Below are 16,609 nucleotides of genomic sequence, written 5' to 3'. Positions count from 1 at the left end.
AAAATGGGAAGCAAAATAGTTGTTGCTTTTGTCTGAGAGAGGGGAAGGGGAACCAAACCATTAATTATTGGAATTTTTGCTTCCCTGAGCTTTGCCAAAAAATGTGCTTAATCATATATTTGGCAAACCTACTTACCCAATAAGGTCAATAGGCTGGTAAGCAAAGGCGTGGAAAGCTATCAGCACCCAGCTATGTAATAACTACAAAAAGAGCCACAAGATCAGATTTTTTGATTTGTCMCAACAGCAAGAAAGAAGCTAAAAGAACAAAACCTTGTAATTCTTGAATTCCCGAGGATGATCCAACTCTGTTGCTGATGATGGAATTATTCAGTRCAGTAACTGCTTGGAGAATCAGATTTTGGGTGCTCAGAGCTCACAGGTTTTGCTATATAAGCCTCAATATTGGGCTGAAGTTTTGAAGCTAAGAGGACATCACCTGAACTCCTAACTGGGGGAAACCCYACAGTGACACTGTGTCACAGCAGATGTTGGGCATAGCACTTTCTTTTTTTTTTAATTCTGGTAATATCTAATTCCTTTTTTTCCTTCTCTAGCCCMATGTGTATTTACACTCTTACACTGAGTGGGAAAGGGGGGGTCTCTCTTCTTTTTCTGGGTGGATGAGGGGGAAGTGCAAGGGATAATTTCTGGGTACATAACTTGATGAATCAATGATTTAGTATTTTTAATCATGTTTTTTGAAGCGCTATAGACACAGAGAAAGTTTGCATTAAATCATATGTACCCATTATACCTTCAGCCTGCATAAAAAAACATAAAAAAAAACAACAAAAAAAAAACAAAACACTGTCCCAAGACAAGGAGAACATTCCCAGGAAGAGCAGGTAACCCTGTGACCATCACGCAGTTCACAGCCTCGCCACATCCYGCTTAGCTGTTTAGGTCCAATACCCACATCTTTAACATTCACCGYGCAAAAAATCCTCCTCCCTGGTCTCCCTGCCGGAGAGCAGCTCCGGCGCGGGATGCAGCAGGAAGCCTAAAACTTCAGTCTGCAGAGGGACCTCTAGTGTTTTCCTTTCTCCGCGTCCTGGCAGAGTTCCCCCGAAGTACAAATACACACAGAGCTCCCATTGTTTGCAGCCCTTCACAAGCCCACTGATCCTAATATGGAATTCAGCAGGAAACCCATGATTTCCTGACACACAGCAAGCTGGAGAAAGAAAGGAAAAACTCCATTAAAAACCTCCAGGCTTTCCTCCATGTTAGAAATGAAATGGAAAATGGAGTGGATTTAGCAGGAATCCCCGATTCCTGCGGCCAAGCCGGAGGAAGGGAGAAGCGAATCAAAGCCTCAGGCTGCTGCTATTTTTTTAAGTTGCAATAAAGACTGAAAACTCTGGGGCAGGATGAGGATTTCCTGACTCGGACTCACAAGAACGGACAAATCACTTTTTTTTCCTTCTTCTTCTTCTTTTTTTTTTTTTTTTAACGCGACTCCTCTCTTTATATATATTTAATTTATTCACCTCGATGATTCTCTTGACGGCTCTGGTAGTTGTTAGAAGTGGCTGTGACAGCCTGGAAACATTAATATGATTTCCTGAGTTAGACATTCCCCCCCCTCCCCACCACCTCCAAACTCAGGAAAAGTCAATACAATCGCACTTCATTTTTCCTTCATGTGCACTTGGAAGTACTGGGAGAAGCAGCAGCAGCAAGAATGAACTGCAAGGACGAAGATGACAACTGCACTGACGGCGGCAGCAGCGGCAGCACCAAGAAGATGTTAAAATGCGTGGTGGTTGGGGACGGTGCAGTCGGGAAAACCTGTTTGCTGATGAGTTACGCCAACGACGCTTTCCCCGAGGAGTACGTGCCCACGGTCTTTGACCACTACGCAGGTAAGAAAGTGCTTTCAAAGAAATTTAATTAAGAGCTGCCGAAGGGCTAGGTGGGCGCTGAATGAAGATCAAGGGCAGAAGAAGACAGTTCACAGGGGACGCATGGGTTACTTCTCGCCCAGGAATGTGATTCAGGCCTGGACGGGGGCCAGACAGCTTAGATGGCAGCTCGTACAATTGGGGCAATGCAGGATTTATTCAGAGAACTTATTCGTTTGCTTCAATTTTTTTTTTTTTTTTGGTGTGGCAAACAAGCAGTGTTAGAGACACAATTAAATCTGCTGGATTTTAAAGACAGCAAATCTCATTCAGCCTCTGTCAGGTTATACTCAGCTGCCTGGTTTGTTTTTAAATTATGAAGTTTTGAACTTTGCTATTTGARCTTTTGTTATTATAAAGATGATAGATGTACATAAAAATTTACATTTTTGGTCATCCTCTGCCTCATGGCAAACAATGCTTGAATTACAACGCTTATCCTACTTAAGGAATAATCTTTGAGAAAATCAGTATAGACTTTTTCAGTCCTGTCAAATAATGCTCCCCTTTCAGAGATGTTTACTACTGCATTTATAAATAGAATTTAATATTATAGCTTGACTGTGAGAACAGCAGACCTGGTGATTGATTTGAGTACTTTATAGCAAGGGAATTTGTCATAGAACAAAAAAAAATGAACATTATAAAAAACAAATGACRTTCATGGCATCACTGTCCAAAACAGACCCACATTAAGTACGATATTCAGAGGCCTCTTCTGTAGCAGTTACTTTACCTAGTTGTGTCTAAAGTTACTATGTGGAAGGTATAGTATGTTAAAACTGCTCAAACTGCTGTTTAATTTTTTTAATCTAAGATTCTGCTTGGTTTTTTTTTCTCACTGTTCCTTAGGTTTACAGTTGTTGTTGTTAAGATCCCCAAAAAGCAGGTTTTAGAAGCACTGCAAAACTCACTGCTTATCTTACAGCAGCAGTTGGAGTTTCCCTCATCTCTCCCCACCTCCTTAAAAACTGGGTTTTCATGGCGTGGCTTATCATAGATTTGGTATTCTGTAATGGGAAAATCTCTGTTTTCACTCTGGCTTTGTGTCAGGTTTAGCAGATGAACTGGCCAAACAAGAAAGCTGTGTAATTGCAGCATCTGACCCATGGAAATGCGATGACCTTTTGCTCCGCAAGTGTGGGCAGCGTCACTGCGAGATGCAAGCAGCGCTCCTTCCTCTGCCCTTCCCACCATACAGATTAAACAGTCATTTTCATTTGGCAAATAAGAAATAATTTTTTAAAAAATGTAAACAAGTACTTTCACAAGCCAAAAAAAGAACAAAACCCTAATGAAGCTTGGCTCCAGGGACACTTGCACTGTGTGCCAATAGCCCCCATTTTGCCTGGATAATCTGAGCTCTGCTTGCTTTTGGCAGCCTTGTGTCCCAGTTGCTCCCAGGCCCCCATCCTCATGGTCTCCCATGTCCYACAGATGCCACTGCATATGGAGACACCTATATGATGGCCGGCTCCAGGCCGTGTATGTGTTGACCAGGTGGATTAGGTGCCCACGTTGGGGGTAAGAGTATACATGCCCGTGCTGGTGCCACCACTTGGCAAGGGCATCGCACCGCTTTGCCCTCCTCTATGCAGCCACAGGTGACTTGCAGGGTCTGTCTTTGATCTCTTCTGCTCTCTGTACAAGGTGGTGGAAACTGCCAGCAGGTTCAAAAGTTACTGAGGGAGAGAGGGGTTGAGAGAAGGACRGGCAGGTGAGGGGTATCACCGCGTAATCCTCAGTTCTGTACCGTACCAGCTAAAAGCAGTACGTATTCGCTTTTGATCAAAGCTACTTCATGACCTGAAGATTCCCAGCCTCAAATATCTCCAGCTATTATTTGCTTCTTTACCTGTTACAGCCCACTGATAGAAACTAAGAATACTTTGCATGAGAAAGTTCAGAAAGATAAAGGGAAAAAAATAGCATGTTAACTGCTATTCTGAGACAAATCCTATCCAGCTCTGGTGGTTAAAGCTAGCATTGATCAGAAGTGGAATTTCCGTTCTTTGGGCAATCCTAGTATTTCTAAATTGAACTCACTACAAAGCAGCACCCAGAACTGAGGTATGGAAATGACTTCTGGAGCAGAGTGCCAGAAGAAACGGTTTATATAATAACAAAATATTAAATGGCATAGGATAGAACACAGCCTATTAAAATACTTCAGTGTAGTGTGGATATCGGGGGGGGGGGGGGAAGAATTCACTTGAGGCGTGCTTACCTCCAAATTCATAGCCTTTAGGATATGCTGTAGGATATACTGCCTTTGCAGCCCCTTCCAGTTCTACATGTGCAGCAGCCCTTGGCAAYAGGAGCAGCGGCATGGTGGGGCCACGGACGCACAGAGTAAGGCCTTGCATATGGGCAACTCCTGCAAAGCAGTTGAGGGTGGTGCAGCATCACCCTCAGATTCACCCCGCTAAACTGGTGTGTGCGCCCCACCAAAGCAAACCATCTCAGCTTTCCCCAGTCAGTGCTGAAAGTGCTCAAAAGCAGTTTGTTGCTGCAGATTTTAGCAGAGCTGCACTTTCTGTTGGAGCTCTTTCAGCCAGGCACTGCTAGCAGGAGTGGTGCATTAGCAAAACRCTTCCTCTTGCCTTAGGGGGTCACAACCAGTTGTGAGTCCCAGGGTATTTACCAATTTCCTTCCTGCTAATGGGAAAAAAAAGGGGGRRGGGGAGCRTTAAAACCCAGCAGTTCCAGCTGTGATCTCACCACCATTTCACACCGCTGCGACGCCACTGGCTCAGGGGAGRCAGTGATGCTATCCAGCGCAGGATCAGGACGCGCTCCAAAGGCACGGCCGCCACGGCCAAGGTGTTAACCGTTCAAGGCCCCACAYCACCAACCACATCAGCTTGCCCTTGCTGAGCTGCAGCTTTTTAGCTGCCTGCCTGGGGCGGGTTTTYRCAGCCCAGCTGAAGCAGATGAACAYGCAAACCAGGGCGACCCAGAGGAGGTAACCAGCATTTCAGGGAGCAGAGCTCCAATGAGTATTAAATGTGTACAATGTTTCTCCACTATAACTACTTCATAAAATTTGGGCCCGTTCTGCCTCTAGGAAAACCAGTGGCCATATAYGTATTTCATGCAGGGAAGGAAGATTTTTTTATTATTTACCACTCAGCTGCAGCGATGGCTGGAATAAAAAGGCCGGTGTTTCACCGTGTGAGTAGCTCCACCATGCAAAAGCCCAAACCAATTACCAGTTCCACACTAATCATGCTCTGCCACGGATTTCACCCACAGCCCACAGAAGTAGATTTGTTCAAAGCCTGCTGCCGGGGTTGGGCTATGGCGGATCGAGGGTAGGATCAGAGGCAACGCCAGGCAGATGGGGAAGGTGAATTTATTATTTGGATATTGAACTGGGCTCTTCTGTTGCATGCAGGAAGGTTTATGAGTCTGTTTATTTCTCAARGCCTTTTGAAGAAGTTTTGCAGGACTCCAGAGACCTGGGTAGGTTTCCTTACTTTGGTGAAATTCCAAGTCCCATACTGAAAGGTTTTAGCCACTAAGTAAATGCTATTTCTGGTACAGGCGAACCAAAATGCTATCCTAGTGACAAACAGGACATTACTGGCAATAACTGTAACAACAGGGACTGTTTGGATAGTGGGTAGCTGTTTTAACATGCCATTCCATCTTTTGAACATCAAATGCTGATTTTCCGTGAGCAAAGGTCTCTCAGTCAGGGTGACTTGTATTGTGTCTGACTATGTGAGGTTATAAGTGTTTAATTAGGGCTGAGGTTGTACCAACAAAAATTCCAATTCAAATACTAGCAAAGTTGTTTTAATGGTACCAAAAAAATCCGTATTCCTCTGTGGAAGACAGAAGGGAAACATGCCTTGTTTGTGACTTGGACACTAAGSATCTCTTCTGATATTCATGCACCCAAAAAAAAACCCCATCACTTCTCTGCATGAAATTTATTCACCCTAAAATTCATACTTAAAAGTGCCTTTTTCTATTTAAAAATCTCAACCCACTGGCGAGCAGAACTAGCGCCCTGGGAGCCATTTAGCCTGCTGCACAGAATAAAGTGAATGACCCCTTTAGTTGGGTAGGCTGCAGTCTAACAAGAAGAAGGTGGTAAGTCTCAAACTGCCTAGTTTAGGCACTGCACATAGGWGAAGGTTATGCCAACAGCTTCAGGAGCCTAAGTTGCGTCTGTGGTAAATGAGAGAGAGGTGACCACCGCCAAAGGAGAAGTGCAAGCATCTGAATTAAAGGCTTAAAGTAGATGGCAGGAATATGTCCCTTCCTCACCTCATATGTCAGCACAAACCAGCAAACATTTATAAATGGTGAATCCATTTGAAAAAAATTAGCGGTGACATGTGATCAGCTAACGAATAGCATACAGAATAGTTCAGCCATGACCAAAGCTCTGTAAATTAAAAGCAATATGGAAGACTACAGCCATTAATTATTGTTAGCAGGCAGACTCTTTACTCTTTAGTGATGATTCACACTAATCTGCCTGACTTTATGCTGGAGCTGAAGCGAGCTGGAGTGCTCAGCAGTACTGTGGAGCAGTGATCCTTGCTGGCCAGGCAAGGATCCCACAGCTTCTTTGCGCAGGGTGTTTGACCAGTGTCTCCCCTAGCACAGGAGCAGTACAGCTGCTCCTGCCCCAAGCGGTTGGCTTTTGCCCATGCAAAGCCTTAAATCCATTATGTCCTGCCCGCAGCACTGATACAACCCCCCGTTTCTGGAGTGCTCCCAAGGAAGAGGTGGTTGGACATGGGCTGCCACCTTTCAGGGGCCGTGCCCAGMACTGGCCTTCCTCAGCTGAAGAGGAAGGCTGGGTCAGTCGGGACAGGGCATGCACCACCAGCAGCCGTGGATTGAGCAACCTTCCCTTGCAGCTCTCCCCGCAGGGGAGGAACTGCCAGCTGAGATGCAGCAGAAACCAGATGGGAGCCGTAACTTCCCAAACTTCTCCGGTTACAGGCACAAGAGCACATCTGTCCACACTTCTCATCTGCTAGTTACTTTAAATTGATTGCTAATGCTTTACATGGGCACACTGGTTTAAACTCGTCTTTATTTGCCATGGTGTGTGAGCAATGACCTAAACCACATAACATCGCTTTTTTCYCCCCATTGAATTTTTTTGTAGCCAGGAATAGACTGCCCAAGGAGATTTGCAGTTCCTGCATGGGTACTTCAGTGGGAGCCTCCCACTACCATGCTCCTGAGGAAGTTGTCTCTTCTGCGTAGTCCTGCTAGCATATTATGGCAAACCTTCATGTAATATATTTGGGGTTATTAAACTGAAAGAGCTATAAATAGCAGTGAAAGAGAGCTGTGATGTTTATTTGAATGGATGTTTGCAGTGGGCTTTTTTCTTTTAATGTTTGCCCAATTTTGATCACACAGATCTGAACTTTATCCTTGAGGCAGGAAAACACTAACCCTTTTAAAGTCTGGCTCTCAGATTAGCAGCTACAGGATGCGCATGTTCATTTTGTCTCTCAGAAGCTAAAAGAACTTCTCTGCCAATCTTCTGGTATCATCCAGGATGAACCAGAGATAACGCCTAAAACATTTGAGGTTCAACACAACAGAAATCAGCTRGTGTAATTCAGCGGTTTTCATGGCTGTCTTTCTAGAAGATAAAGTTTAGAGAAATACTAATTCTCAGGCTCCCCACAGAAGGTATAATTCTTTGTCCTGTGCCACATAGGAAGTCAGAGGAGATCCAATGATCCTCAGTCTTTTTCAGATCAAGGAAGCCCAGAGAGACTTTATACCAAAAAGATGGKTTTTTCTGAATTACCAGGGATATTCCACATTCAGATGAAACAGGCACTGTACGCACTCTTCAGCGACTTCAGACCTTTTCCATATGAAGGTGTTTTACTGTAGGCTAACAGCTGAGCTAACTGTTTCTCCTCTCTCTCTTCCTCACACACATCACTTTATTGTCCTGGGGTGCCCAGTCCACCCRCAGGCTGCAGAGGCAGAGGTGGGTACCTGCTTTGCAACCCTCTCTACTGACAGCAGATCACTTCTGCAGCAGTGCTCTGAGTGCTGTGGCAATGATGTGACAATGCAGCACAGCAAATAATATTTAAAGTTGGAAAGAYAGACATAGGGAACAAGCAAAGTATGATGGACATGAGGAAAAACAGTGAGAGGAATGAAAGAAGCAGGCGAAGATGCCACGTTACTTCGTTCAGCCAAAATCCCACCTCAACCCCTCTGCCTACTGTTTCCTACTAGCTATGTGATATTTGAAGGGCAACAGGAAACACTAAGAATACCAAACTAGGGGTTAGTTAGAGCATTGGAAAGTGGGTCTATGTGTCCTGCTGGTTCAGATGTAGAGTGGTTGGTTTTTTAGAGGGCAACCACAGTCTTGAGTGACTTGGATGGTAYGTGATTAAGCCAAAGAACTTATTAGTATACGGTAGTTGCTAAGAAGGAACTTTTAACAAAGTTTGCAAATAAAGGGAGTTGTACCAAGTATCAGAGAGATCAAGTGATATCATAGGCTAGAAATAAAGCTTCTGTAAGAGATACTAAAATGTGAGCCAACAGCATCTTCTGTTAGAGGCCAGGATACAACCTGAATGAGGTGTGATGAGAGGCAAGGTATCTTAAATTTGCCTACGCTGCATTAAAGATGGAGTCTTGACTACACAGGCTGTGAGTCTGGCACAATCCAGGCCTCTTGTTTTCAGATAATGCTGTAGAAAGGGGTTTTCTAGGGTGAACCCTATGATATGTAGAYGGGCAAACAGATTTACACATTTTCCTTCTGCAGCAATGGGCTGYTGAGACATGGAGGGATTTGTCTGAGAACATGAAAAGGGTTAATTGTATATGTGATGAGAAAATACACTTTTCTTCTCCACCTCCCCATGATCCTCAGTCATAGTTTTTTCCCTTCCCTTCTTATCAGCATAATGTTATAAGAGGTGACATCAGCAGAGGAAATCAAAACTGAAACTGTGTCCTCTGGCCCTCGAAGGACAATCTCTACAGCTCAAACTAAAAGCACATCCAYTGTCTTAAAAGCAGTAATTGACTCATCTGTGTGGCCAACCATCCTCCTCAAGTGGCAAAGCTATGTACAGGTGATGCTGGCTGCAGTGTGCGTTGCCAGCTAGACAGATTCCTTGGGCAGAAGCCCTACACAAGGGAAAGAAAAGCAAAAACATAGCACAAATGTCTAAACAACCAAAACAGCTAGTCGTGCACAAACCTTTTCATTCCTGCAGGATGTGGCAGGGCTTTTACCTCACTGAGTCACCGTTACGACAGCCTAGTTACTGACTGAGACAAAGCAAAATGCCTCCCATAAAACTTCCTTTTCGTTCTCTGTTCTCTTGAAAAACTTTGATACAGATGTCTGTATTAGTGATACACATCAGTGCTCCCGTGGATTATCCTGTGTATTTTGCTCGGCAGGTAGTGCCTTTCCTATGTTCTAACTTTCCAATTGTTATGACCAGATCTATTGACATCATGGAAATGGCAAGAGATGTGGAAGAGCAAACATATTTCCTCCAATTGTTCTGTTAAGACAAAGTCATTACACAATAATGACATCCCCTGTCAAATTATTATTTATCTTTGTAATGAAAAAATAATCCAAGTTATTATATTTCTAGTCTACTTTCAAGAGCAAACATGCACGTACCAGTGTCCTGTTGGATATATTGTTCTTGTATCCCACACTGCAGGGCTTCCAGCTAAGTCAGGGATAAGATAATAGTGAAGAATAAAAGCTTCATGGTTTGTCTCCCCAAGTTTTGTCTCAGTAGGCTCTGAGATCTGGATAAATTCTACATCGGATTTATGAAGGGGTATTCACCCTTCCTTTTTCCACAAATAAAATCAGGGAAATTTGTTTTTTTTTAAATAATGTCTAATAATTAAAAGCTGAAAAAAAGTGAATTTACCCAATTTATTACCCAAGCATCATTCTCATTCAAACTCCAAACCCAAGATAAGCCTTGCTACCAGCAGCAGGCAGATGACTTGGCTAAATGGAGGGACTGGACCTCGTGCTACTTTAAAATGTGCTAAGTTGCTCAAGTGCTGTTGTTAATCAGCCAGAGAATTTCCCACATACCTATGCAGACAGAAAAGCTCTCCCAGAGCTGAGAAAGCATCATTGCACCTTGTTGCAAATCCAGGCACCATCCATCATCCTCAGCAGTCCCAGAGATACAGCCAGGGGACTGTAGCATGAGGGAGCACAGTTTGACCATGTGGTTGCTATCACCGTTGGCTAAAATTGCTGCAGATCTCATTATGCAGTGATGATTTTCCCTTAGTATTTGTTCTGCAGCAAAAATATTCATATATTTATGACTAAAAGCAAAATCCTCTTGTTAAACAGATATCACTGTGGGCAGTAGGCAAGATGGTTTGGAAGAGTCCTCAGGGTCACAGTGCAGTCCAAACCTCGTGGCTCTTTTGCTGGGGAGAGGTGCCCCATAGCCAAATCAGTGCATGTGGGATCAGAGGGAAGGGGAAGGCTTGAAAGACTGTGAAGGCCCAATATTTCACCTGGCACAAAACCAATTTCCTAGACTTCTCATCGGTCTAGTGACCAGCAAATTCAGCTATGTGCTTGCCCCCAGTTTGCCTTTCTGCCTTGAGGACAGGCACAGTGATTCCATTAATACGTAATGCGCAGACCCGCCGCCAGGAAAGAGGAGGCTGGAAAAACCATTCACCAGCACAAGAAGCGCTGGGAAAAAAAATCCTCCCGAAGGAGGGAGGGGGGGAAGCTGTAAAAATATTCCAAAGCATAGTGGCACAGAAGGCATGGGGATGAGGGCTTGGGAACAGAAGGGAGAAGAGCACCCCAGTGTTGCACCAGTGGGCTCATTCCTCTACCCCGGTCCAGAATAGGATAACAGCGCATCAGGAAAATAGCAGTCTAAGTGGTGAGTCAAGAGCCAGTACTCAGGCATCTGGAGCGAGAGAGTTAAAGAGGGACCGTGCAAAGGAGCTGGACAGAAAGCTCCTGCCACAATGCAGAAGGACGCCTGAGATGACTCACTCAAGCTCCTTTCCAACCCCTGCAGTTCTGAGGGGATGAAGGCAACGTCTTTTATGAAAGACTCTCTGGCAAAGACATTCAGCTATAACTTTGAAGTAATGATATTAACAGTATCTGCTAATGCTCTGCTTACTACAGACCTTATGGAAATGAACAGCTTCAGCAATGAGTGGGAAAACATACATTTTCAAACATAACATCAGCTTCTGTCCCTTGGGAGATGGGACAAAAAGAGCATCTATTTACAATAATAACGCTGCTTTGCTGAGAACAGACCATAAGGAAAATCCCATAAGGCTGGAAAATGTGTTTTAAGTTCATAAACTGTCTCATGCTCCAGTTCCCAATCGGGCAGTCGGCCAGCTGCTATGAGCAATTCTGTCCTGAAAGGCCAGGCCTGCCGTGACTCGGACGCTGCTTATTTCGGTGCAGTCTCAGCGGCTCCATTTCAGAACCAGCTAGTTTACCTCAACGTGTTTTCCTCCAATATCCAGGAATAGACTGAAGGTCCTGTTATAACTTTTGGGGCCCAGTTACTTGAGGCTCTTTCCATAAGCAGTGCTGCTGCGGTGGCAATGAGCAGGAGAAGTGCAGAGACCTGGTTTCCCTTTTCATTTAAAAGGTGAGACATTTCTGATGGGGGACATCAGCTCTGGAGCAAGCTCCCTACATTACTCCACTGACATATGCCTGCCAAGACCATCTGCTTTGCGGTACATAATTCAAGTGGTGGCTTGCAGAAGCAGAGAGGTGCCCCAGGGCTTCGTGTTGTCCGTTCAAGCTCTGACAACAAGGGTGCCATTGACAGGTTCGGTTGTATGCTCCAGTTCCCAGATGGACTCCAGAGGACTCACTGAGGGTTCAGGGCCTATCTGTGTAGCTGGATATTTTGTAATTAYATATTTATTTTTAGCTAGCTAGAATTACACATAGACCTTTTTAACTATACCAAAACACAAAGAACRCCACAGAATTGTTTGTAATTTCTTTTCTGTTTAATCTCATTTTTTGCTTTCTGCAAATTTGCCATTAAAATTTCCAACAACAGTGTGAACAAAACCTAGAAGAACATTTGTATGTGATCATTTAAGCTTTTGGAAAGGCCCTTTACCTTCATAATGCTGCCATTGCTTTGTGCTATCTTTGTAACCAGTAAATCTCAAAAAATCAAGTACAATTCCCTTTGCTTCATTGCCTTCTAGTTACTGCTCAGAATATTTTTTAGCTCATCCCAGGAGCATGAGAGAGTAACATCTTTCTTTAAAAACATGTACATGTAATACAGCTTTAAGAAAGCAGTTTTCCTGGAAAACTGTCCATAAAAATAGGATCAAAGTTATTATGAAAGGGGTCATTCATATTTCAAAAAATATATAGTTAAGTTGGCAGAAATCAGGCCTTGCAGAAGAACTCCAAATGAGCTGAACCAGTTCATAATATCATTAATATGTAGAATTTCCCTTGCCATGCACAGAAATATTTTCTGATTGAGAGTGCCACTTGGAGTTCTGCTGGGAGTTTACCTAAACCATTGAGTTGCTTGGTTCAGGTCCAGAGGGGTGAGGTTGTTGTGGTTCTTGTTATTTTAATATTTTAAAGTGTTAAGTGTATTTTCTCCCTTTACTCTCTCTCCTGGGAAACTGCTAAAATTCTTCCATTATTTGTATCATATTGCCCAATTTATTTCTTTTCCTGTAAAAGAGCTTCTTGTAGCAATATCATACATCCCTCCTGATGCTTCTAAGGAAGTTAAGAAGCAACAGAGACTATGAATGCAGAATGAGGTCCCAAATCTGAATTAACGTTTGACAGAGGAAGTCCTTGCCAAGAAAATGGTAGAACAAGAATAACTTGTGTTGTCTCCATATGGTCCTCCCAACTGGATTTCTCTGCCCCTGCCCTCTATTTAAATTCATGAACATGAACAATTAAAAAACAAATCTTGTCACAGTTTTGCAAGGAAAATAGAGTTTTGAGACTGCACAACAGGGTGGAAACTCCTGAGGGCAGAGGAGAGCCTTGTCCCTGAGTAAACRTTCACAGTATGTCCTGGTGTACAGCATGAGGCACTTCATACAAACATGATGTGACCTTGTACCTTGCATGACATTAAGTCCTTCCAGCTCTTGATTTCCTTTCTCCAGTTCCCTCCATCCTTCAGAATGAATAGGTGCATCTCCTTTTCYGGACATTCATTTTCCATGTTGCTTCTTTCTGAAGGAATAAGGCCTTCCCACCTGAAAGTTAAGGAAAAAGAAARACAACTACTCTTTATAAAGCCTGCATGGGTGCACCGTGGGGTGCAGGGCTGGCCAACACAAGTATGGGTTCTGCAGGGCCATCTCCGAGCAAGCCGGTCCAAAACCAAACCACAGACATACTGTGCATAGTGGCTGCCCCACAAGAACTAATTGATAATTATTACCATGTGGGCAGCTCTTCTGATTTCTTCCCAGCTGGCTAGGGTTGTAGTGGGTCAGGACATGGCAACAGACGTTCCTGCCTTCTCAGATGTCAACTCTGTCTGGTAGAAAATGCYGTCCTAGAGGAGTAAAGGCCAAACAGCAGCCAGACAGGGCTTTACAGGACTCTAGGAGGACCACCCCACAGTGACCACTAGTGCAGAGGCAATCCAGCAGCCCTATGATTCCACCTCTTTCCTGGCATACCTCTGCCACAGCACACCAGAAGAACATTATATCATCCTAGTTCCTTGTGCACAAGCTGGGGAAGGGCAAGGGCACTAAGGAGCTGCAAAAGAAACAGGAAAATAAAACAAAACAAAACAAAAAAGGTGAGGATGGGAAGCAAATGAACATCCTTAGAGGATGGAGGGAAAAGATACGTTAAAAAAATCCATAAACCATAAAACAACTGATTTGTAACAATTATTTTTTGGGGATGTAACTCATGATTTTGAAGTTTGAGGGTTAGCAGAAGTCCTGGCCAGAATATTTCTAACAAACTATCCCACCAGGAGAAAATGCTGATTCAACGAAGTTGAAACATTTTTAAAATATTTTGAAGGACAGATTCTTGAGGTCCAGGGCACTCTGGTTATTTCTGACAGTGCAGCAAGAAAGACCTAAATTGAAAACATAATAGCTGAAGGTTTTGTTTTCATTCCATTGTAAAATGAAAACAAATTGTAAAACCTCAGAAGTGGTCACAGAGCTGAGTTATCATGCCCTGGCCGGTTCTAGTTCGTTACTGTTATTATCCATTTTAGAGTTATTATATAGCAACCACTATTGTCCAAAGGCAGGCTTCTTCCCACATCCACTAAAAGATATGCTTGTGCAACAGAGATAAATTTTCCTAGGAAAACRCTTCAAATAGGATGAGTTCAGGTATAGTTTTACTTTCTCTCAACGTGAAGAGCTGTAACGGTGGTGTGAGAGGCTGGCAATCTGGCAGTGCTTAGGAAAAGGGGAAGCAGTCTTTRAACCAAGTGCCATTCATTCCTTTCRTTTTAAATCTGCGTGGTATAYGCTACCTGCAGGTTAATTTTTCTCCTCTTCTCCTCTGATGACTTTCTTTCTGTTTTGCTGTCTAATAAATTCACATTTCTACTTACCAAGACMACATACATTTTATTTCCAGAAGAAAAAGAAGTTAGAAAAAGTTTCTCTGAAAGGTTTTTGAAGCTCAGCCTCTCTCTATGTCGTGTGGTCTTGCTCCAGAAAACAGTCTCCACGGTCAGTGACATGGGAACAGGGATTTCGGCTGCAATACCCAGTTCTGTGGATGGAAGGATCACATTCCAGTGGTGCTGTTTATCGAATACGGAGGAACTATAAAGTAAAGGGCCTGCTCTGGAGCACACTTCAGATTAAATTAGGAYGTATGCTGTTGTAGTGAGGGCAATTAGACTGTGTGCAGCTGGTGTGAGCTTGGAACTCAGTCTATATTCCCGCTTCTGCGTGCACTTACTGTGGGGTTACTTTCACGATCCCCTTGTGTAGCTGCATATCTTTTATCTGCCGTGCTGGCAACGAGGATGGAAAGGACTCGTTCCATTAGCCAGAAGCTAAAACAGCAGCCTGTCCTTCCCATGCGCTTCTCAGCAGAGGGCTCAAAGTCCTGTTCACCAGTACGATTTACTTCCGACATAAAGAAGTTCATCTAGGGTATCCGAGGCACACTGAATTTCAGATCTGCTCTACGGGCAACCCTTCTTAACATGCTCCCACTGAGAGCTGTCAAGCAAGAATAAAAACAGAGCCATCAGAAGTAATGAGAAATCACTAGCAACAGTTCCTAATGGATTTTCTTTCCAGAATAGCTAGAAGTGTATCCGGAAAGACACTGGGTTCATTTTCCAGTGGGAGTGGTGGGTGTGAGTAACTAAAATTAGATATATTCGCTATTAGTTGTAAATATTTTTGCTTGTTGCCATAATACATAACTTTTTAGTCTTAATGATCTTCAGTATGAGGAAATCTTGGTAAACATGTTTTGATACTGAAAATGGAGTAAGTAGTTTTTAGGCAATCCCGTTCAACACTCACACAAATTGCCAGGTTTAACTGCTTTTGGACAAATCGTAGAGTTGTGGCTAAACAATTATGAGCCAAAGGAGACCCTTGAAATGAAGTAATGATGTGTTGACTATACTAAAAGACTAACAAGTAGATCAATAAAATAAGTGAAGGAAGCAGATAATTTCCTTCATGTRTTTCTGTGCAAACTGCTAATTTCCTAAGAAAACAGAAGGAAGTAAATCATGACACACAACAGATAATTTCTCAAGAAGAAAGATCAATTTTCCCCTGATGTATATGCAGGAGATGCAAGGAAATATTTATATATTAACACTTGTGTAATTTATTTTTGTCAAAGAAAGACTAAGTTACAAAGAAGCCATATGTTTGGGGATTTTTTTCCCTAAATTTCCTTCTTTTCTATATTAATTTACATAAGCAGTTAGAGAAGTTCCTGTAGTTTCCACTTCAGGGAATTTTCATCCCAGTCATTTGCATGGATGCATGTTGCTAAACAAAGACAACAGCCCAAACGCCATTCACCATTGCAGAGATGCAACGCCAGTTAATTACTCCGCATAATAAATGAGCTTTATTTCCCTCCATCTTTTTTAATAATATGTACAGAAGAGAAAGAGGTTGATCAGCAGAGGAATGGGTATGGCATCTCAGCACAGGATGAAGTCCTGGCTGCTCCATGCCCCATGTGGGACAGTGGGCAGCAAATGTTCTTGAGCAATCACTAGGAAAATAAAAAAATTGAGCAAAAAAAAAAAAAATCCCAGAAGAGAAGACACAGAAGATAAAAGGGAAGAACAGACCTGAAGAGCAAAGGGTGCCACCCTTGCTTTTTTCCTGGCATGCCARTTTTCAAAAATCTCCTATATATTTSCTCAGACAAAAGCAGCTCCCCCAAAATCCTGGCAAGGGCCAGGGTTCARCAGCAACAATAGGAGAGAACAGTAACAGGAACCAGAAAGTCAGGGCAGATCAGACAAAATAAACACCAACTTGAAAAAACATGCAAAGCCCGAAACGAAGCTGCCTCTTGGAATTCACACTCTACAATAGAGTCATTTCTAGGGTAGAAAATGTAGGGCTGGCTGGAAGACTTCTCACTTGTCTGGGCACCTCTGCTCTAGGTCAGATGTCAGGGTGTGGATAATCTTCTCTTTCTTCCT

At 43.3% G+C, this 16,609-nt stretch overlaps 1 protein-coding gene across 1 annotated transcript in view; it reads left to right on the top strand.

The window, feature by feature from the left end:
* The first annotated feature begins 1,089 nt into the window (after positions 1 to 1,089).
* Positions 1,090 to 16,609, top strand: part of RHOJ (ras homolog family member J) — a 59,257-nt gene continuing 43,737 nt past the window's right edge. Inside the window, exon 1 of the mRNA XM_085315038.1 lies at positions 1,090 to 1,868. Within this exon, the coding sequence (XP_085171164.1) occupies positions 1,688 to 1,868 (181 nt within the window). The 5' untranslated portion in view covers positions 1,090 to 1,687. The remainder of the gene's footprint in view (positions 1,869 to 16,609) is intronic.

This window comes from Rhea americana, unplaced genomic scaffold (genome assembly GCF_003343005.1).
Source record: "Rhea americana isolate MKP2758 unplaced genomic scaffold, rheAme1 scaffold_42, whole genome shotgun sequence".
Taxonomy (NCBI): Eukaryota; Metazoa; Chordata; class Aves; order Rheiformes; family Rheidae; genus Rhea; species Rhea americana.
This window is presented reverse-complemented; position numbering and strand designations above follow the sequence as displayed.